The 22,830-nt window shown below is 44.9% G+C and overlaps 2 protein-coding genes across 17 annotated transcripts in view; one reads left to right on the top strand and one right to left on the bottom strand.

Annotated features, from left to right (window-relative positions):
- Nucleotides 1-13,247, bottom strand: part of LOC144289018 (uncharacterized) — a 52,094-nt gene extending 38,847 nt beyond the window's left edge. For 4 of the 10 annotated variants that reach the window (XR_013357087.1, XR_013357088.1, XM_077857207.1 and 1 more), the window contains exons 1-3: nucleotides 12,797-13,247; nucleotides 10,091-10,293; nucleotides 9,007-9,125 (exon numbers count right to left, since the gene is read on the bottom strand). Coding sequence is in view for 7 of the 10 variants with exons in the window: in XM_077857207.1 (XP_077713333.1) it covers nucleotides 9,007-9,043 (37 nt within the window). In the remaining 3 variants the exon portion in view is untranslated. The other 6 variants (XR_013357089.1, XM_077857206.1, XM_077857203.1 and 3 more) reach the window with 5 other exon arrangements.
- Nucleotides 13,155-22,830, top strand: part of GRM8 (glutamate metabotropic receptor 8) — a 736,117-nt gene continuing 726,441 nt past the window's right edge. Inside the window, exon 1 of one of the 7 annotated variants that reach the window (XM_077857200.1) lies at nucleotides 13,155-13,478. The gene's annotated coding sequence lies outside the window, so the exon portion shown is untranslated. Of the gene's footprint in view, nucleotides 13,479-14,253; nucleotides 14,379-14,786; nucleotides 15,048-18,266; nucleotides 18,929-22,830 lie in introns of those variants that run through there. The other 6 variants (XM_077857199.1, XM_077857194.1, XM_077857198.1 and 3 more) reach the window with 6 other exon arrangements.

The following is a 22,830-nucleotide window of genomic DNA, read 5'->3' as shown; positions in this document are numbered from 1 at the left end:
CATTATATATATATATATACCGCATCCATATATATATATACATATGTATATGTACATATGTATATATATGTATATGTAAATATACCACATCCATTATATATATATACCACATCTTCTTTATCCATTCATCTATTGATGGACATTTGGGCTGCTTCCCTATCTTGGCTATTTTAAATAATGCTGCATTAAACATAGGGGTGCACATGTCTTTTCAAATTAGTATTTTTTATTCTTTGGGTAAATACTCAGTAGTGAAATTACTGGATCATATGATAATTCTATTTTCAACTTTTTGAGGAAACTCCAAACTATTTTCCACAGTGGTTCCACTGGTTTGCATTCTCATCAATAGTGCAGAGGATTCCTTTTTCTCCACATTCTTGCCAATACTTGCTGTTTCTTGCCAATACTTGCCAATACTTGTTGTATCTTATTTTTGATTTTAGCCATTCTGACAGATGTGAGGTGATAGTTTATTGTGGTTTTGATTTGCATTTCCCTGACGATAAGTGACTCTGAGCGTCTTTCTATATTATATGTCTGTTGCCCATCTGTATATATGTCCTTGGAGAAATGTCTGTTCATGTCTTCTGCCTGTTTTCTAATTGGATTTTTTATATTGTTTTTGTGTTTGTGTGTGCTGGGTTTTATGAATTCCTTATGTAATTTTGGATACTAACTCTTTATTGAATATGTCATTTACAAATATCTTCTCTCATTCAATAGGTGATCTTAGTTTTGTTGATTGTTTCCTTTGCTGTGCAGAAGATTTGTATTTTGTTAGAGTCCCAGTAGTTTAATTTTGCTTTTGTTTCCCTTGCCTTGGGAAACATATCTAGAAAAATGTTGGTACAGTCGATGTCAGAGATATTACTGCCTGTACTCTCTTCTAGGATTTTGATGGTTTCAGGTCTCACATTTATGTCTTTAATCTGTTTTGAGTTTATTTTTGTGTATAGTGTAAGAAAGTGGTCTAGTTTCATTCTTTTGCATATTGTTGTCCATCTTTCCCAATACCATTTGTTGAAGAGACTTTTTCCTATTGGACATTCTTTCCTGCTTTGTCAAAGATTAATTGATCATATAATCATGGTTTTATTTTTTGGATCTCTATTCTGTTTTATTGATCTATGTATCTGTTTTTGTGCTGGAACCATACTATTTTGGTTACTACAGCTTTGTGCAGTGTATCTTGAAATCTGGGATTGTGGTACCTCCAATTTTGTTCTTCTTTTACAAGATTACTTTGGCTATTTGGGATCTTTTGGATTATTCTAATTCTGTGAAAAATGCTTTTGGTATTTTAATTGGTATTGCATTAAAATCTGTAGATTGCTTTGTGTAGTATGGACATTTTAACAAATATTGTATGGACATTTTAACAAATATTCACGAGCATGGAATGTCTTTCTTTTGTGTTGTCTTCAATTTCTTTTATCAGTGTTTTATAGTTTTCAGAGTGTAAGTCTTTCACCTTCTTATTAAGTTTATTCCTAGGCTTTTTATTATTTTTGGTGCAAATGTAAATGGGATTATTTTCTTAATTTCTCTTCCTGCTACTCCATCATTGTGTATAGAAATGCAATGGATTTCTGTATATCGATTTTATATTCTGCGACCTATTGAATTCATTTATCAGTTCTAGTAATTTTTCGGTAGAGTCTTCAGGATTTTCTTTTTTTAAGATTTTATTTATTTATTCATGAGAGACACAGAGAGAGATGCAAAGACACAGGCAGAGGGAGAAGCAGGCTCCATGCAGGGAGCCTGATTCAGGATTCCATCTTGGGATTCCTGGATCACCTCCGGGCTGAAGGCAGGCGGTAAACCACTGAGCCACCCAGGGACCCCCCTTTAGGATTTGCTATATGTAGTATTATGCAATCTGCAAATAGGTAAGTTTTACTTTTTCCTTACCAGTTTGGATGTCTTTTATTTCCCTTTGTTATCTGATTGCTATGGCTATCCCACTTGATCGTGGTGAATGATTTTTTAAATGTATTGTTTGGATTTAGTTTGGTTTTGTTGAGGAGAAATTTCAGTCATTCTTAAGAATGTGTGGGAGGGTTGAGGGGGTTAACGTGGAGAGAAGAGGATTAGTTAGTTATTTGTAGGTATGTAGGTTGGTTGGTTGATTAAAGAGAGAGATAGAGAAAGGAATAGAAGTGAGAGCAGGACATTGCAGAAATTCCATAATACCTTGCCATAGCCCTCTGGGTCCTGGTTGAAAAAGGGAGGAGGGCATGTGGAGGAAACAAGTTCTAGAAATGCAGAGGATCTCATTGTCTTAATATAAGTTGGCACTAATCTAAATATGTCTAAGCGGTTGCAAAAAAAAAATCACTTAGGAGCCATCCTTGAGAAGCCAGGTAGCTTAATCCTAGTTGAGGACAGAATGTAGGAAATTATAGTTTTTGTCTACCTAATTAACATCTGACTGCTTTCAGCCCTGGTTTATTTCATTTGATGCAGCTTAGTGATTTGAGTAGTTCTCATTAATGAAGAAGTAGACTGCATGTATTAAGCATTAAGAGTTTCCATTATTGTCCCTTTGTTAAAATTATTCCTAATTTTGCTTTTGGGGGAGAGTACGTCAGGGGACTGGAAGGAGGAAGGCTGGGAACTAAGGTCAGGTTACCCTGGGAAGATGAGCTTTAGCAATCTTTGCCAGTTTTTTTGGCACTGCCAAGAATTATCCTATTCTCAGGGAGGAGTATAGGTCATTATAGGCTCTCTGCCTTTTATTCACAGTCAATCTTGAAAATAAGATTGACTATAGGAAGGGGAAGCTGTAGCTAGGATAATGTTATGTTCAAGAGTAATGCTTAGTAAATGCTTTTGGGAAATGTAAATAAACTGCAATATTCGCTTTATCTGTCTTCTTCACTTGAATATACTTGTGGTTAAGACTTTGGGTCAGGTAAATTTAAATATCCAGTAAATAATAGAGTGTGATTTAATAGAAAACCTATTACCTTAATTTGAAAAGAACATTGTATAGAATAATTTACAAATGCAGAGAAAGAAATCTATAATACATATACATTTATATGTAAATATATATATAAACACATATATCATATACATATATCTAAAAATGTAAACCTAAACATTCCTTATATGAGTTTTTGGGTGATGTGCAAAGGACTAGGCCAGGGTCAGCAGGCCAGTCTTCTACTCGTATCTTTTCCTCTAACTCACCAGGGGACTGTGGGCAAGTCCTTGCCCTGCCCTGGGCATTGGTTTCCTCACTGTGTTTGAAGGGTTTGAACAAGATAAAGTCAACAGCTTTTTCTACCCTGGCAGTTCTTGGTTTGGCTGAAATTTGAGTACTTTAGAAACAGTGCTTCTGTGCTTTGGGCGACTTTAATTCTGTTCCTTCATACTGAAGCATCCTTCTGGATTCCCTTCCTGCCTTCTCTCCCACTGTCTCTCCTCTTTTTGTTTCCATACCTCTTTGTCTCTTTCCAAAGCCCAGGTGAGGTGATTGTGAGAGACAAAAGAAAATCTTAGACCTTATATGCCTAATTTTAGCTTCAGAAGTGAATGTGTAAGAGTGCATTTTTCTGAAAACAGTTCCTCAGAAGAAGCCACACTGGCAAAACAGCTGGTCTTGTTGGATGGTAAAATGGCCACCTATATCCACTGCTGTTTGGGCACAGCACCATCCTCAAGACATGCTAGTATATTTCCTGGGGAGTTTACAAAATCCTCATCTGATTTATTTGGACTTCAGCACAGTGAACTGTCTAAATGTCTGTGTGGTGGGACACTGAGTGTGCCTGAAATGTTTCCTGACTAGAGGGGATGTTTTGACCTTGCATGAGGTGGGGAAGAGTGAGGCCCTTCTTCACTTGTGGCAGCCATAGGACTATTCAGTGACATTCAAGTATCTCTGGGAGTTTTCCTAGTCAAGGCACTGCTGTGACATAGTCCTCCTTAAGCCATGACTGTGACAGGATCACACTTCAGAGTTTAGCAGCTGGAGTCCTATACATGCTGCTAAAATAGTATCAGAATTGAGGTGAAAAGCTTGATTTTAGGCTTTTGAGAGCTAGGCTTTCTTTTTTTTTTTTTCACAGCCTGAGATCAAATTGTTGCTTATCATCTTTTTTTTTCATTGTTCCCAATAAACTCTTACTGTCATTCATTAGGATGTCATAATATATTTGCAATATAGACTACTGAAACCAGTTTAACATAAGGCTCTCTTTGTACTGATTTTGTATTGTAAGATTTTTCAATCTATTTGTTACATGCAGCAATTTTATTATATTATATATTTTTTAAAGATTTATTATTTATTCATGAAAGGCACAGAGAGAGAGAGAGAGAGGCAGAGGGAGAAGCAGGCTCCATGCAGGTAGCCTGACGTGGGACTTGATCTGAGTCTCCAGGATCAGTCCCTGAGTTGAAGGCGGCACTAAACCCGCTAAACCACTGAGCCACCCGGACTGCCCGCAATTTTAAATTTAATTTATGTTTGATGGCCATGCTAATGTTTAATTGGGAACCTTAGAACGACCCTTTCATCAAGGAAGAATTTACTGATAAGTGTGCTGTGTCATAGTCAAGCACAACATATAGAAATTCAATCCAATCATAATAATTGTTATGATTTGATGTAGGGACATTGATTTTTTTCTATCAATGGTCAGAGAAGGGGAAAAAAGTCTGTTGAAGGTTACACAGATTAAAAAATAGTGAAGTTAAAACAGGGATTTTATTTTATTTTTTAAAAAAGATTTTATTTATTTATTCATGAAAGACACAGAGAGAAAGAGAGACAGAGACAGAGACACAGGCAAAGGGAGAAGTAGGCTCCCTGCAAGAAGCCTGACGTGGGACTTGATCCTGGATCCCGGGATCACGCCCTGAGCCAAAGGCAGACGCTCAGCTGCTGTGCCACCCAGGCATCCCAAGACAGAGATTTTAAACAAATAGCCATCTGTTAAGGTTCTTAACTTAGAGCAGGGAACAGGAAATTCTATTTTGGAAGTATAATACATAATAGATATCCTTTTGTTTTGTAATAAGTTCACATAAGAAGTAAGGACTGAAAGAGAGTGAAAAAGAAAGATGAGAAGAAAGGAAAATGAACAGAGAAAGGGTAGAATTAGGAGGTGAAGGTAGAGAAGGCTGGAGAAGGAAAGAAGAGAAAAATGAACAGGGATGGAGACTTTCTATGGGCCCATCTGAATATTCCTCACTGTTCTCAGCAACCATTTATGACCTTGGGGGAAAGATTATCCTTCTCCACTTCTTGTTTAGGTTCTTACTTTTCATATCCCCTTATGGCGACCTGGCCCTGCTCACCAGCTATTATTTTGGGCACAGTTCCCTCTCCTGCCCTTCCTAGCCCCACTACCCTGGTCTCATTGCTCTCCTTTGCTGTTAGGCAGCCATCCCCGCCTACAGCCCCTAGGGTTCCCACCAGCTTACATACCTGCCTCTGCCAACCACTTGCTTTCCCGCTCAAAAAACTGCACCCAGAATTTGCCCCTGGAAATGCTCCTGGATTCCGCTGTTCTATCTCAGAAGAGTGAACTGGGAATCTCCCTCACTTCTAATTCAAGGCAATAAAACCCCAGGTGGCTAGAGTCTTTCCCAGAGCCTCACATTCCCTCCTCTCTCTCCTTCCCTCCTTGATTCCCTTTCTGCTTGCTTTCCTGCCTCCCTCTTCTCAATTTGAAATGGGGAAAAAAAAGGATTAAGAAGTGCAATAATTCTTCCAAAAGATGATCATGTGTTTCACTCTTCTTTCCTCCAATGAAGTTACCACTGAGTATCCAAAAATGGAAGAAATGTGAAGGAAGGAATAAAAGGAGAAAAAAGAAAATAAGACTGCTTAGGTACAGTCAGGACCTGTGTTAGAGTGCTTTGTGACCATCCAGAAGTAAAATAATAAAATCAAAGCTATTAAAAAGCAATGGAATCCCAGCCAACTGTTTGTCTACGTCACAGACTTTCCCCCCCCCATAAATGCAACAATATATTGTCAGTTGCAGAATTTATGAACTTATAAATGGTAGATGCTCTTCCTTGCTTAACAACTGCTCTGAGTGCCCGATGGAGCCATAGGCAGACATATTCAAGGCTCTGCAAGCCTTACTGTGATGAGATCCTCAAAGCAACAACATCAATGGTATGCAGACTTCTAAGATGGCTCCAGAAGATTCCTGCTTCCTGGAGTTTGTGCCTTTGTGTAATCACCCCCTTTCCTTTGAGTGAGGGTTGAGTCACCTAGTGACCCATTTCTAATGAACAGAAGAATAATGGCAAATGTGATGGGATGTCATTTCTAAGATTAGATTACAGAAGACTGTTAACTTCCATCTTGCTGGCACTCTCCTGATTTCTTTCTCACTTGCTTACTCTGATGAACTAGTTGCCATGTTGTCAGCTGCTTTATAGAGAAGTTCATGTGGCAAGTAATTAGGGGTACCCTCTGGCCAATAGCTAGCAAGCAACCAAAGATCTCAGTCCAATGTCCCACAAGGAACTAATCCTGCTAACAACCACTGAGTAAGCGTGGAAGCAGATCCTGTCCTAGTCAAATCTTGACTGTAGCTTTGTGAAGGAGCCTGAGCTGGACACCTATGTAAGTCAGGCTTGGATTCTTGACCAATAGAAAATGTGAGATAATAAATGTGTGCTGTTTAAAGCTGCTAAGTTTTAGGGTAATTTTTTAGACAATTGTAGGTACCACCACCTATGCTGCCTTATAAATTAACTTTTTTTTTAGCAGGGTTCTTTTGGTATCTCAGTACATTTGTGTGAGTTTCATGATTTGCTTACCATAAGTCACATTTTTGTACCTAGGAAGTAATATATTAGTAAGATTCTTTTGGACTATAGGAAGGGGAAAGTTGTGTTTCCTGTAAGCTCTGGAACATACTCTTTTCTTCTTTCCCCATCCTTCCTAGACCACCTTGGTCCTCTCTTATCAAAACCTTCTCAATTTCCTACAGCAGCCTATTCTGACCTATATAATTTAGCTATTGGTTGTTGTATATTTTCTCTGTATTATTACATATCTGTCAGGCTAGACTGTGTTATTTTATGATGTAGTGGATATGACTTCATTTAGTTTCCTGGGCCAAGTAGGTAATCATGAGTTGCTTGATGATTAGCCTTGGAAAGAATCAAATAGCTTATCTAGACTATTATTGAGTTCATGCTCATCTGTATACTTTTGTTTTGTTATTACTTCCTGATAAGTAGCAAAACAAGCCAAAACATCCTGTCACTGCAAGTCTCCTGAAACTAATGCTCATTTCAGATATCAAATTATCACAAGAAGTCTTTGTTACAAATTTAAAGCCATATGAAATGTAATACAAGTTGTTTCTTGGACAATAGCAACTAGTAGCTAACATTTCTGTTCTTTCTGTCTAACAAACATTGTTTTAAGTGGTTTCCTTATAAGAACACAGGTTTCTGAGATGCAGGTTAAAATTTTAATGAATTATTAAAGAGTAAGGTTTAAATAGTTTTTAAACCTAAATAACCAAAACATAAGACTCAAAGTCACTTAGGGATTGAGTTACATCCAGCAATTTTTACAAAGTGACTTAAAAATATGATCTATATTAAGTTTTCTCTAGTGTTACCTTTTAGCCTTGGAGGGAGGTAAGGTGGATGTGTGATGGGTGGCAGAAGAGGACTGGTAAAGGTGGTGGTAGTGATGCAGATGGTGGTGGTGGAGATGGTAGCAGCAATGGTGCAGGATGAGGAGGAGGCAATGGCAGTGTCGGTGGTGGTGTAGGTAGTGGTAGTGATGGAGAAGGAGGCAGTCTTGGTGTAGCATATGGTGGAGACATCCACAGTGGTGGTGGTATTACTCTTGATTCCTTCCAAGGTTAACAGCCCAGTAACTCATTATTACATACTATAGGTGCAAGGACCCAGATGAAGTCACTACTATGCCATAAAAGAAAACAATCCAGCTTGATAGAGGTGCAATAAGAGAAAAAAATGCATTAATATAAACAACCCACAGCTAAGTTGTGCAGGTCATATTAGGGTGTTCTAAAAGTCTGGGAAAGTTTTTGAGGAAATGACAGGATGGAGCTGGTCTGAGAAGGGTAGGTGGAGAAGAAATAATGAGGGTATTTCAGTGCCAGGAAAAAGAGTTTCTTTTTCTCAGCTAGTTCAAAAAAAAAAAAAATATATATATATATATATATATATTCTTCATCAATAGCAGTCCCCTTGGCTTGAAGATGTGTCTGGTCCCATTGAATGGCTATACAGGGAGGAGGCAAACACTGCAATGCTGCTATCTTTTCCTTCTGTCAGGCCAGACTATGTTGGAGGTAGGAGGTAGGGAGGATTGGGCTTGGGAAGGACATGGACATGGCCCTATGCCTCTGAGTGCACAAGTGTTGCTGAGGAAGGGCATACAACCATGCTGAAGTGGTTCTTAGAGAAGCAGAGATGTTTCTCTCTTGTGTCTCTTAGGTTAGTGGGTACATACTTTACCATGTCCACTTGTTGGCTCACTATCTTGGCAGTTCCCTGGGTGAAATGTGAAGCTGGTCCCCAAATCAGAGGGCAAGGAGAACTAGAAAGTGGCAGACCACTCCAGACTGGTAGGTGGCATGTGTAACAAGCAGGGAACTTACTTATGAGGCTTGTCTTGGGTGGCTACAAGACAAGTAGATCACTATGCCCACCTGTTAGAATCTTAAAAGTTTATATAGAACCCTTAATGGGATTCAGTCACATATCCAGTCCATATGGTCTCAACAACACATTACTCTCTCAAGGCTACATCCTCTAAACAGCTGCTAGCATGGGAATAGTAGGCAAAATGTACATTCCAAGGATAGGGGATAGGGTTAGGAACCAATGATTGCCTGGGTGCAGCTTACAGGTCAACAGCAGTTATGCCCTCTCAAGGACCTCATCCAATACCACTTTATTAGTTACAATAACAACAAAGTGCTATGACAAATGAAGCCTTAAATTTCAGTGACTCAACACAGTGAAAGTTTCTCACACCTAACAATTCAGTGTGGATGTTTCTGATAGGCAGCATTCCTCAGCTTGGCAATTTGAGGACCCAGGGTCCTTCCATCTTGAGTTGCCAATTCTGGGGCCATGAAAGTCTCTGTGTCCACCTGGAAGAAGGGGAGAGAGAGGAAGCATTTGCTTCTTAATTTCCTCTATCTAGAAGTGGTGCACATCACTTCTATTCATTCTACAGCAACTAGATATGTGACCCCACCTAGATGCAAGAGAGGTGGGAAAATGCAGTTATGTGTGTGTGTGTGTGTGTGTGTGTGTGTGTGTGTGTTGTGTTAGCCCCTTTCAAGTGACAACTCTATGCTACTGATAGGGAAGTTGAACAGATGGCTATCTTTTCCATACCCACAAACAGGTAAAAAATTGAGGGACAGAAATGTTAAAAGGTTAAGAGAATATGATTTATCAATGACAGAATTAGGAATGAAACTCAGCCTCTTTTCTTTCTCAGAAAGCACTGGATGGAACCTCCTCAGTGTCAAAAGAGTAGTAAAAAAGAAAACAAGGATCTGGATAGCATGGGCATTCACTTCCCAGGCTCCTGATTTTTAAGGTTTGTTTCCTTAGGCTTTGCAAGTAACTTTTTATACATTTAAACACAAACTAAACACTGCCTGTGTGGAGAATTAATTCCCGAAAGTAGTGGATTTCAAATTTTAGTGAACACCATCTGAATCACCTGGGATGTTTGCAAAACATACAGATTCCCCGGGCCTCATCTCAGTGAGTCTGATTCAAACAGCTCTGGATTGGGCCTAGGAATCTGTACTTATACCTGGCTCCCTGGTGATTCTGAGGCAGGTGGTTCCAGGACCACATGTGGAGAGACATTGCCTTGATCCATGTAAGTTTTGTATGGTTTTCCTAATAGCAGATGTTGCAGATGCTGTCACCTGATATATTTTCCTCAGACTTCTCGATTACACATTGCCTGCCTACTAACTGCCAGCACCTGCATTTCTTTGCCAACAGGGCTTTACCTGGCCTCTGGAGGCTGGCTGCCACCCAGGTAGTAGACTGAAATTGCTGGAAATTAACACCATCTGTAAGCAGTTCTTACCAACAACTGATAGGAGTGGGTTGGGACAACTCTGGTTTGTGTGTGTGCTACCCTGGCCTCCAGAGTTCTCCACTGATACTAAGTTCCATGGGCCTGTAGTGGCAGCTGGCTTGATAATGTACCCTTTATCGGCTCACTTCCCCACCCGATTCCTGGGGCTTTCTTCACTTCTTGCTCTTGAATCCTAGTCTCAGGTTGTGCTTCTGAGGGAACACAAATGAAGCCAGTTAGGGATTAATGTACACTCTGCCATATATATCCTTTCAGGAAACCCCTCCCATGATGCCTACACACAGGTGTGAGTTATGAAAGTGGGCACATCACTGTCATGAACCTCATTGGCCCAGTCAGTCCCACATGTCTGATCTTGCTTCCCGTAGCCAGTGTTTTAATAAACTGAGCAAAATCAACATGATACACTTACCACCACTTGCAGATGGTTTAACAAGAAAAATATTGTCTTAGTTTCCAAAAGAAACAAATCCCATTCCCACTTTTCCCTGTCAGTTTTGCTCCATGTGGGAGCTTCATGCTGTCAATATTCCTCCTGGGTGAGTAGCCTGCAAAGGTTCCGAGTCTTAATGATTACCCCAAAGCAGGAATTGTGGCATAAATCTCCATGTGTGGAATACATATCACAGCTTGAGTTAAATGGACCCCAAACATATGGCATTGTTTTTTTGCATTTTCTAACACATGGGCAGTTTCTCACATTTTAAATCAACTGAAAATGAGAAGATTACAGGCAAATCTTCTTGGAGGATTAACCATCAGGAAATATATTTGGTTTGCATAAATATTTGGGGTAGGATGGATGATGAGGTCAGACACCTTCCAAAGATATATTTCATATGGCAGTGTGATAGCCCAAGAAGGAACCAGGTGGATGACTCTGGAGTTACCTGCTGTCTGGACTGCCTTGGCTTTAGACACTCCTGAGACACAGGCTGCAGCAGAGGGTAAGCAGAGGCATGGGGTTTCAGCTTGATGAATAGGGGTTGGGCCGTCTAGTGCCTTTTTTATGTGCCTTTTATAACTGACAGGGACCAATGACTCGTGGAGATGATCTCTCTTCCTCTGCCCTGATGTTGCTATCAGTCTGGGTGGATACACATACCTGTGTATGAGCTTATGTCACTTGCCCTGGGGCCACCACATAAACTCACTGAAATCACCCCAGAATATGCATAGTGGATCTATTCCATATTGACCAGATTTCATGTAGGGCTGGGATGATGGTCCCATTCTGAGTTTCAAGAACTAAAGATGATGCAAAACCAAACATGAGACTTAAGCTTTCCTCATCTCTCAGAGGGCTGCACCAAAAGAGGCAGCGATGTGCCTGTAGGACCCCAGCTCTCCGCAGGTGAAGATCCATAAGGAAAGGAGAAAAGCAGGCTCGCTAGGCCCTTCTCCCCTGAGCAGCTCACTTAGCCTTGTCAGGCCTCCAAAGCCACAACCAACTGTGCTGTCCTCATATCTGAAATGGGCCCACCAGAGTGCCAGGGTGCTGGCCTCCCTGCTTTCCCTGGAGGAACAATCTATTTACTGGGCTCACAGCTAGCCTCTAGCAGACCCTGAAGACCATGGTGCGGTCAGCAGCTCTGTGGGCTGAGTATTTTCAGGCTTGCTATGCCTGCCCTCTCCTTCATATCTTCACCGTTCAAGTGTATTAATGAATACGTAATAAAGGGTTTAGAGAGACACTCATGTACCCCTATGACCTGTGATAACTGCCAGACATACATGACCAGCCTGCAGTTTGGGGTGGGGTGGTGGGCTGTCTACTTCAGAAATCAAGCTGTTGAGTGAGAAATCATACTTCTGGGTGAAAAGAAGGGAGTCCTGCCAGGTGGTAAGACAGTCTCCCAAACTTCATGCAGACATAGGACTGATGAGCCTACCCAACCCCTAATCTGACCTCTGTCTGTATCAGGGGTTCTCCTAGCACCTTCTCTGCTCCAGGCTGTACTGCCTGCTGGTCAGTCCCTTCAAGGCTGTGCTATATATATAGAGTGAAATGAGGATCCCTATATAGGAGCTTGAGGACAGGGGACCCAGACTATTTCTCCAAAGCCGCCTTCTTCCCTCCAGGTGGTTGTGATAATAAAATAATGATTCTAGGGATGCCTGGGTGGCTCAGTGGCTGAGCTCAGTGGTTGAGCTCAGGGTGTATTCCCCGGGTCCTGGAATCCAGTCCCACATCGGGCTCCCCACAGGGAGCCTGCTTCTCCCTCTGCCTGTGTCTCTGCCTCTCTCTCTGTGTCTCTCATGAATAAATAAAATCTTTAAAAAAAATAATGATTCTACAATCAAGTAGCCTTCCTGTAAAGCTGGGAGAGAGAAAAGAAGGGAATAAGAGAAGGGAGTGAAAGGGGGGAGGAGTTCTCCTGAGCTGGAAACCTGTAGATTCTTCTAGGGGGCAAAGAGGGTAGCTCCGTGTAAGAGCTGGCTCTTCCGCGGAGACTTCACACACCGATGCCAGTTTTGGGAAAAGCAACAACCCCCCGGAGGAAGTGTGTGTGGGGTCTGGAAGCCAGGCAGCTCTGGTTTCTGGCTCTAGTACCTTGCAGCTGTGTCTCTAAGCCTCGGCTTCCTTCTTCATCTGTAGGGTAGACGTAATTTATTGTTTCCATCACCTCACAGAGTGGGTGTGAGACTTCGAGAAGCCTGAGGAGAAGTCATACACGGGACAACGCAAGATACCTGTGCTGATGCTCACGACGTTCATTCTGCTTAGAAAGTTGAAATTCCTGGCGGAGCTGCCGAACGCGGGAGGAGGAGCTCGTTGCGGGGCTCTGCCCCCTTCTCCCTGGGGCGGGCGGCTGTGCCCCGGTCCGCCGCGTCCCCCGCCGCCGGCCGCTCGCTCCCGGCTCACCTGGCGGCCTGGGGTGTGGGCTGCAGTGGCGCGCGGCCGCCTCTAGATGGAACTTTCTCACCAACGCAAGGCGGCGCGGGCCGCCGCTCCCCCGGCGCCGGGCGGCCAGGGGCTCCCTCTGGCGCGCGCCCGGGCAGGTGCGCGGCGCCCGGGCGGGAACTCAGGAGGGGGCCGCTGGGCTGCGCACGTCGAGCCCGCGGGGTTCCCTCGGCTGGAGGCGCAGCGGTCCCGAGCTGCCCCCTCAGAAACCCGCGGGCCGCGCGGCGCGGGTCCCCCGGAGTTTCCCGGCCCGCTTCCGCGGCTGCTGGACTCGGCTCGATACCACGACGCGCCCCGTGACCGCCCGCGCCCCCTCCTGCGCGGCGCCCGCGGGCCGGCCGTCCCGTGTCCATGCTCGAGCTCCGGGGGCCCGGCAGGAGGCGCCCCCCGAGACCTTCGGGCGCGAGGGTGGGGGAGACAGTCGCCGGAGCTGCGGGCTGGACAAATGGCCGAACAGCCGCGGCGCGTGAGGTAAACTTTGCAGGGGGACCGCGCGGCTGGCGGGCTTTCCTTTGAGCATCCCCGGAGAGAAAGCGTGTGGCGGGACACTCGCCATCGACCACGTATTCTTCGGAGCTGTGCTCCTGAAGGCGGACCCCCGGCTCGCGGTCCTGACCCGGGTCCGCGTGGCCGTCGTGCGGCGCCTTCCCGCGCGGGTCGGGGCTCGCCGGCTCGGGGCTGCTCGGCTCCCCACAGCCACAGCCGCGTTCTTCCTTCCACCCGCCCGCACTTCTCCCCGCTCTTCCCGCACCCCCACCCCCATCCCCATCCCCCGTCTCTCCGGCCTCCTTTTTCTGTTGGGGGCGGGGCGGGCGGGGGTGCCTTTTTTTTTGTTTTGTTTTGTTTTTGTTTTTTCCCCCTAAATCAGAACTCTTGACATTTCTGGTCCCGGCGTCGCTGCGGGCTGAGGAGATGTAGCGCGGAGGGGAATCCGTCGGCCGAGCGAGCGGCCGTCCCTGTGCCCGCGCCAGGCTGGCTCAGCCGCACCGGATCCGGGGGCTCCCGCCCCTCGGGGTTCCTCCTCCTGCTTCCCGAGGTGACTGGTTGGCGCGAAGCGATTGGCGATCCCGGACGTGATCCCGGCCTTGGCTCCCCGCGCCGCGCCGGGTGAATGGCCGCGGGCGGAGGATCGGGAGGCGCCGGGCGCAGACCAATCGCGGCCGCCGGTGTGAGTATTTGTTATTCACATGGAAGACACTTGGCGCCGGCCGGGCCCGCTCAGCCCCTCCGCCGGCTCAGCCCGGAGACCAGCCACAAGTGCGGCCGCGGTGCTGGCCCGGCGCGGCGGCGGCGGCGGCGGCGGCGGCGCCCCTGACATGGAGCTGCGGGCCCCCCGCGGGCTTCCTCACCGCGCCCTCTGCGGGGAGCAGGGTAAGACGCGCCGAGCGGCAGAAAGAGGGAAAGCGGAGCGAGTGCCGAACCACAGGAGGGAGCGCCCCCACCCCGAGCTGCCCCCAGAGGTCGTGCTCGCGGAGAAAGGGATTCCCCCCACTTTCACTCCCCTTTCCCTTTTCTTCTTTAAAACCGCTCAGTGGACGGCCAGGTGCACCGTTTCTTCTCCCATCACTTTAGTGATGTGTTTTTCCTGGGCACAAGTAAATGGCCTTGCACACCGGCGTCTGGGAGAGCCCGGGCGGGGGGAGGTGCCGGGGGCGGGGGGGGGGCGGCGAGGGAGAGTGGGCACCAGGGGGCGAGGGGCTGGCCGGGCATTGGAGCTTGATTGGGTATCTGTTGATTTTACGTTGCAAGGAACAAGGCAGCCACCCCTCTTGTCTTCCCATGATTACATTCCAGTGAAGAGGTTCAGAAAAGAGGAAGGCTTAGCTTGGAACTCCCAGGGCTTGGAGATGTGATCCCCCAAAAGTTTAGTCGGCGAACGAGAGACTGAAGGGTGACGCGAAGGGGGCAGGAGTGCCCAGGGTGCTCTGGTGGGGCGTGCGGCGGCAGGATTTTAAAGCGCTCTTCCTTGGATTGCCTGCCCGGGGTGACCTCCCGGACCTGCCCCGGCGGAATCCGGACTTGCCTCGCCGAGATGACGAGGTACCTCCGTTGTGCAAATCTAACGGGAAGGATTTCCGAAGTTAGAGGCTTCTGGGATGAGTCGGGGGTAACCCCCGCCTTCTTGAGCGTGTGGCTGGATGAATGTCTAACCAAGACCTAGGGAATCCGGGTGATTTGGGGGTTCTCGAGAACCCCTCCACCCCTGCACCTCTGCCTTGAGTTTTGTATTCTCCGAGTTAGCCCGGAGAGGTTGGGATTTCCGCGCCCTCCCTTTTGTGGCTTTTGGGAAAACACTGGAGTTCCCCGTCCTGTCGGGGGTGGGGGACAGGAGGAATGGTCACAGGGATTTTGAGTTGAAAGAGCAAAGACAGACAGATGCGCCCGACAGGTCCTCCGGAGCACCTGCGGCCAGCGTGGCCCCAGTTTCGGGCGGACCCGCGCGGGCGTGGGCGCTCGGGGCACCAGGTGGGGCGCGGGCGGAGGCGCTCCGGGGCGGGCAGCGCGGCGGCCGGAGCCCGAGCCCCGGGCGTGCCGGGCGGCAAGGGGTGGCGCTGGGATACCCCAGCGGCGCGCGAGAGGCAAGAGAAACCAGGTACCTCTAAGGCCCTGGGCTCTGCCCGGAGCCCAGGTCCAGCAGCCGATGGAACTGAGAAGAGAAAGGAAGATGCAGCAGAGAAGAGGGGGGCGGGGGCCGGGTGAGTGGCCGCCGGCTGAGAGAGAGGTAGAGCTAGAGACCGAGGTAGAGAACGCCCTGAGCCACGCCGATAGCGACCCATCTGCTCTGCCAAGCAGCACAGAGATCCCTTGAGGTTCGTACAGTTGGTGAAAATATAACCGAATCACCAGAAACAAAACCCAAAGCCAACAACAACAAAAAACCCCGTCTGTCTGACACGCTCCCTTGGTGCAAATGAAATGCAGAGGGGTGTGCGAGTCGCCCAACTGCGCAAGACGGCACCCCCACACTTCCCTGAAGAATTGTTTCCCTCGCGGTCCAGATTGCGGGGCCTGGGGTCAGAGTGCCTGTGCTCCCAGGATGGTGGGGGGTGAAGATAGACCCTCCGCCCAGCTGTAGGAGCCCAAGCCCCTCAGTCCCCGAAGCTAGAAGCTAGTCCTGCTGGGGAAGGGAATGCCCTATTTGCCATTTGAGGGTGATCCTTTCCCACGGCCCTGACGGCATGGGAGTCTCTCTGAACACACAGGAATACACAGTACTGGCTTGGCTACTACCGCGGTTGAGTACAAATCCTGCCAACTGACAACTGGAAAATAGGGTTGGCGGTGGAGATATTGACAAGAAATATCATAAGCAGTGGAAATGCATTCTGATAATAGCTTGTATTTTGCTTGAAAGAAAGAATAAAAAGGGAAAAGAGCCACCAGCAGGTAGATCTTGGATAAACAGCTTATTGCACTTGACTGTAATTTTCATTTTCCGTTATGAAATTGTTTGTCAATAATTGCAAATGGCTACAGAAACCACTTTAGTTTACCTTGGTCACTTGCTTGTGAATAATGTCTTGAAAAATCTCTGTAGGAGACAGAGTCAGCTGTATGAGATTCATTGCCTGGTTCTTGAAAATATGTGGTTTGATCATTTTGAGGAGAAAAGCCTTATCCGTCAGGGAAAATGAAGTAAGATTTTTAAATGCAATTTTCCTATTTCAGAGTCAACTACAGGTTGCATCATACCTGAGATAAAAACAGCATTTTTGCTTTTAAATCAGGGGTATGGGGAGCAGCAGCTCAGGAGAGGCTCTCTAGAAGAGGATTTACCCCCAGAATAAAGAAAAAGATGCTGAGAACACAGCTCTATACTGTTATTTAGGCTCTATTTCTTCTATTTGGTTTGTGCTGGCTAGTTCTGCCCTACCATCCTTCTTTTGCAAATTATGACTATTTGAATAATTCTAAAAACATCTAACTACAAAAGGAATCGATAAAAGGAAGAGTTGAGCTCTCATAAGTGTGAAAGTTAGAGGTCTGGAGTGATGTGCTCTTTTCAGAGTTAGCTGAGCAGGTTGGAGCTGCTATGGGCTGGTTTAATTGGTATGTATGCAGCAAACAACAGGCTGACATTCATGTTGGCAACACTGTGTGCCAATCTTTGTGTAAGAATGTTCCATTGTCTTCAGGCTTGAGGCACAGTACACTGCACACACAGGTGCTCGCTCATGGTAGCAGTGATGTTTTTCCTTTTACATTTCTTTCCTTACTGTCTTCTTCCTGTAGTTAGAATGCCCAACACAAAGAAGACCTTACCTTTAGCTGGGGAAGTGGAGATGCTCTGTCTCAGTGTCTTAAAAGGAAGGTGCTGCATGGATTTATCTTTTAACTGGATCCATAGCAAAGACTCAGCCCTATCTCCATGCCTGTAGAATAGGCTGGCTTTTGAAGTCTCGGGAAGCTGTTGCTGTTTTCTTCATAGAACCTGATTGGACATCAATCACCAGACTCACACTTGTAGTTTTCTCGGGGTGGGGGTGGGGGGCGGGTAGGGGGTGGCAGTCGTTCCACATGTTGTTCCGGGAGAGGATATGAACAGAGTCAGCAGGATCACATTGTTTCTATCACAAGAATGGGTTTTCTAAGAATTTAGATTTCCTTTTCCTTTCCTTTCCTCTTTCCTCCCTCCCTCCCTTCCTCTTTCCCTTCCTCCTTTCTTCCATGGCTCAGAGAGATGTTTTTCTTTGATTTTCATTTCTACTTGGTGCTTTGACAAGTTGTGATGAACTCACTCACTGACTAAGGACCTTGAGCATGATGTATTCTTATCCCAGACCTGCCTTCTGAGTGGTAGGCATTGCTGTTGGAGTGATTTGAGGGATACTGCTGAGAGGTTACCCATTCAGGATAACTACTGGCTTTGACTTGTTACATTACTAGGTTAAGACTAGTATTAGATACATTATTAGATACATTTCTTTGGTAAAGAAATTGTGGATCTCTTGAAGATTGTCTTATAAATGCAGATGTTCCAGTTAAGGGATGACAGTAGTGTATCTTTAGGTTTTGATGCCTGTTAATGAATCACTTCAGTCCCTGGGGAGGGCCAAGGTAATGGGAGAACCAGGTCTTAAGAGTGTGACTTGTGGAACATAACAGCACTGAGGGAGGGAGGAGATACAGGTTTGGGCAGGGATGGGTGGGGGTGAGGTGGGGGGATGAAGGGGGGAGGGCAGGTGAGCACAAGTGGGAAGATAGATATAGGAGAGTCCAAGAAGAGTATGTGGAGATTATTCAGCACGTGTGTTGCCAATTTCATACTTTTCCAGGCAAGATTATGTCTAAAGATAGAAATCTACCAGCTGTTTTTTAGCTAACTTTTCCAACAGTAATGACCCTTTCTGGTAGAAGCTCTGTGTTATAGCCTGTATACAACTTAGGAAGATTTCCTATTGTCCTCTTTTCAGTGCAGAAGAGTATCTTGTCACCACTTCCTTCAGAATAGCCCTTTGGATGCTTCAAGTGTCCATAACCTTCAGTTCTCCAGGTCAGATGTTGCACTTCCATTGACTTCCTCTGGCGTCCTTCTTTTCCAATTTTCCTTCAATCTCCTTTGATTCCTTAGACACAGGACTTGTTAGGGTCTGGCCAGCTCTGAGTATGATGGGGAAGTGTTTTTTTTCAGGTCCTCTAAGCACAAAACACTAGTAAAATACTTGAGTTCCAGGACTGGTTGTTAAACTAAGAGTATCCCTGTACATTCTTACGGCACTTGGCACTTTATAGAGTACTTTTATGTATGTTATTTTTAAAAAAGACTTTGTTTCTTTATTCATGAGAGACAGAGAGAGAAGCAGAGACATAGGCAGAGGGAGAAGCAGGCTCCCTGCAAGGAGCCCAATGCGATACTCGATGCTGGACCCTGGGATCATGCCCTGAGCCGAAGGGAGTTGCTCAACCGCTGAGCCACCCAGGTATCCCGTATATGTATGTTATTATATCATTTGACTTAACAGTCTTGGGAGGTCACCAGAAATCATTCCTCAGTTTAGAAACAAACTAGTTCCAGGTTAGTGACTTGCCCAATGCCATATAGCAAGTATTGAGGGGAGTGAGATTGGAATCAGGGACTTCTTGCACCCCAGGATACACACTTATGTACATATCATCTATTGTGGTCTCCTGAACCCAAGGGGCACAGAGTAAGGGAAAGAACATAGCAGTAGTCATGCGTTTGAATTCTGGCCCAAGAGTTTGGACAAATTTGCATAATCTTTCTGTTTTTAGGTTTCTCATATCCCAAATGGTGGCTGTGACACCGATCTTAACAGGTATATTTTGTGAAGGAAATGAGATCATGTGTGTGAAGCTCCAGGTGCACTGCGGGCATTCAGTAAATGTTGGTTTCACTCTTTCCCTCTTATATGATACATACTAAAAAGTAGCTTTTCATTACTTTAACTGTGGTCTTTTTATGCAATAGCTATGTTATTGGGGAAAAAACTGCACAAATTGAATTCTACTAAATCAGATTGCATTTTAAATGCATGGGGGATTTAGCTATTTAAAGGAAACCTGTGGTGAATTCTTTTGTAATGCAAATAATCACTGTCTAATTTATCTGTTTAGTAAGTTGAGCTTCTCATGTATCAGATTTTCTTAATATAGGGCTTGCTTATACAGAAGAGCTTTCACAGCCCTCTCTCACTGATGGGAAAAAGTCACTCAGCTTGCAAACAAAATCAGTTATTGTGTTCAGCTGGCAAAGCCTTGCTCTGGTGTTTGAGCATAATCTCATTCCCTTATTATTAAATAATAGAATCTCAGAAAGGGGAGCTGGAAGATACCTTAGAGATCATATGGTCCATCTCACTCATTTCACAGATGAGGAAATGGAAACACACAGAGGTGAAATGACATGTTCAGTGTCGCCAGCCAGTGACCGTCAAACAAGGATCCAATTCCAGGCCTCCATTGCCAGGGGAGGGCTCTGTCTGGGGCCCATCCTCATTCTGGGGACCCCCAAGATTTCAGGGTCATGCACATGTGCTGTAGTATAGGAGATAGTAGACAAATGTGATGCATTTTCTAAAACAACAAAAAGAGCTGCAAGTGTGAGCAGTTTCAGGTGAAACTGCTAGATTTGCAATTTTAAGTTGATGACAATATTCAGCTTAACCTTTTTGTTAAAGAGCTGAATGGAATCCAGCATAGGGATGCCGTTTGGCCTTTTTATGAGAAAAAAGTCACAATTCTTGGCTAATGATATTCCTCAGTGAGGATTTTACTGTATCATGTCTTAAAAGCACTTGCCAAATCCTGGAGGAAGACATACTAACAGACCTGATGGGTCCCATGTGGGATGGTGGGTTTGTTCTCATTGGCATCAGGCTGGCCGGGAAACCTGGTTTGAAGCAGAGGTTTGGACAAACTGTATTTGATATTCTCAACCCTTTGAGGAATTTGGAAATTACTCTGCCCTAGAAATGCCTCCAGATTAAGATTGTCTCTTCCTAATTAGTATATTATTTTTCTTAAAGACCTAACTGTTGAAGATATATACATTTCTAAAAGCTTTCAATGGAGGGGAAGGGACTTCATATTCATGTGTGCTTTCACAGCCAGTCTCTGCAGCGCTGAGGGCTTTCTGAAGGACGGGATCCACTTTGGGGGCCTGAGGATTTTGACTGGTGCCATTTACTAGCTCAGGGCTTTGGGCCATACTCAACGTTTCTGGGCCTCATTTTGTCATTTCTAAAAGATAGGTATATGAAAATTCGTGAGCTACTGTGTTACACACTTGGGTCTTTGGTACAGAGGAGGTATGCAGAAAATAAAGAGAAGCAGAATACAGGGCCCTGGCCCTTGAGGAGCTGTTCTTACTTGTGGCCTTTCAGGAAACAGAGCACTCTTAGGAGTGCCAGAGTCCTCTCTAGGCCAGCAGGGACTTTCGGTGAAGTGCTAATGATGTATGATGTTCCTTGTACTTAAGATGTGCCCGGAAGGAGTGAACAGTAAGGGCTTCGGGGGTTAATGGTTAAGCCTCCTCAAAGGTCGTGAAGCCCTTTCTGTGGACTCAGAAATAGTGTAAGGCATCTGCTCCCCTCGGAGGTTGATTTCAGGATTGCAGACCTCACACGTCCTTGAAGTCCATCAGCACAGGCAAGATTTGTTTGTACCCATTCCCAGAGGAAGGTCCACTTGAGAGAAAACCTGTTTTATTCTAAACCAAGCACAGAACACCAAGTAGAACTATTTAGTTCTGTAGTACGAAAAAGTCATCATTTCTTTAAAACTCATCAACTCCAAATGGGATAAGTTTAGATTAAAGCTCACAAAAAATTGCATGAGAGTAAGATTATACAAGGTTATACAATGAAACTGAATTTATGTGGTTTAACACAAACTTTGAAATATATTTTTCCTTAAACTTTAAAAGGGAAACTAAACCTTTCAGTTGTTGTCAAGAGTCTGATTTTTATGACAACGTATCCGATTTTGAAATAGCTGCAGTATTTCAGTATTTTATAAGTAGTTCTGATTTGAATTTTGAAGTGGCAAACAAAATTCAGTAAGAACCCCACCAATGGGGCAAAGGCGAAAAATTTGCACTGCTTTAGTGGAAAGTGAGTTAACAGACTAGAGTAGCAATGTCAGGTCTTGTTAACTGAGCACGTACCCTGTGCCAGGTACTGAGCTTTCTGTTTGTGCAGCATGGCAATTTCCAGGTTCTCTCAGACCTTTACAAACAAGAAAACCAAGCTGGAAAGAGGTTATGCACCATTCACTCTATGTTGCAGAGGAGGGAACTTAAGCAAAAATTTAAGTGAGCTGTCCAATAAACAATAACCAAAATGGAACCTCTCATTTTCCATTTAAGTGCATTCATCCACTAAATAAAACGAATTCCTGCCTCACTGCTAATCATCCCCAACCTTTCCTTAACTTAAAGCTCTACATAGACCTATGAGATACTAAAGAGACTAAACATTATTCCAAACACAAATACTTTTATAAGAAATTCAATTTTATTAATTCCAGGACTGTACAGCAAGTGGAACTAGGTTAATGCCACATGAACAGGGAAGGATGATTTGTAATTAACAGATGGACTGTTTTTATGTTTGTATAATTGAAAATGATTTTCTTTTAAGTACTTAAGAGGCTTGGTAATGAAGTATAATGAAGAAAGGCTAGTCTTTGGAGAACAACAGGTGTCCTTCCCCTTCCTTTTCTTTTTAATATATTTTTTAAAATTTTTATTTATTTATGGTAGTCACACAGAGAGAGAGAGAGGCAGAGACATAGGCAGAGGGAGAAGCAGGCTCCATGCACCGGGAGCCCGATGTGGGATTCGATCCCGGGTCTCCAGGATCGCGCCCTGGGCCAAAGGCAGGCGCTAAACCGCTGCGCCACCCAGGGATCCTGTTCCCTTAAACATTTCTCCTTCCCATATCCATTTATTCTGTGCTATGTCAGAAAGGATATGCGAAGGGTCAGCCTAGCCATGTGGACTTGGTCTTAAGCTCTGAATTAGTGGTCAGAGTTAATGAGATTTTACTGTCTTATAATTGGTCTTCCTTGTGAAACTGTAAAACATAATCCTACATCTCCTAATGGGTGGTTGATGTAATTTATGGTCCATCATTTCAGTGGTTTTACCCAGAAAGTCAAGTTGACTTTCTGAGTGTTTCCTTTTGTGGAATGCCTGAGGTCAGGCTATTGTCAAATCAGATTTTCTGAGGGAGAAGCAGCTGCTAGAAGAATTGAACATGAGGGAATATCAGTCAGGTGGTGAGAAAAATCAGAAAAGGACTAAGTATTTGGTGGTAGAATGGAGGGAGTCTAAGGCTTAGCCTGTGCCAGGAGGCAGGGA

The sequence above is a fragment of the Canis aureus genome, chromosome 18 (genome assembly GCF_053574225.1).
Source record: "Canis aureus isolate CA01 chromosome 18, VMU_Caureus_v.1.0, whole genome shotgun sequence".
NCBI classification, from domain to species: Eukaryota; Metazoa; Chordata; class Mammalia; order Carnivora; family Canidae; genus Canis; species Canis aureus.
The sequence above is the reverse complement of the archived record's forward strand: the minus strand, read 5'-3'. Positions and strand labels throughout refer to the sequence as shown.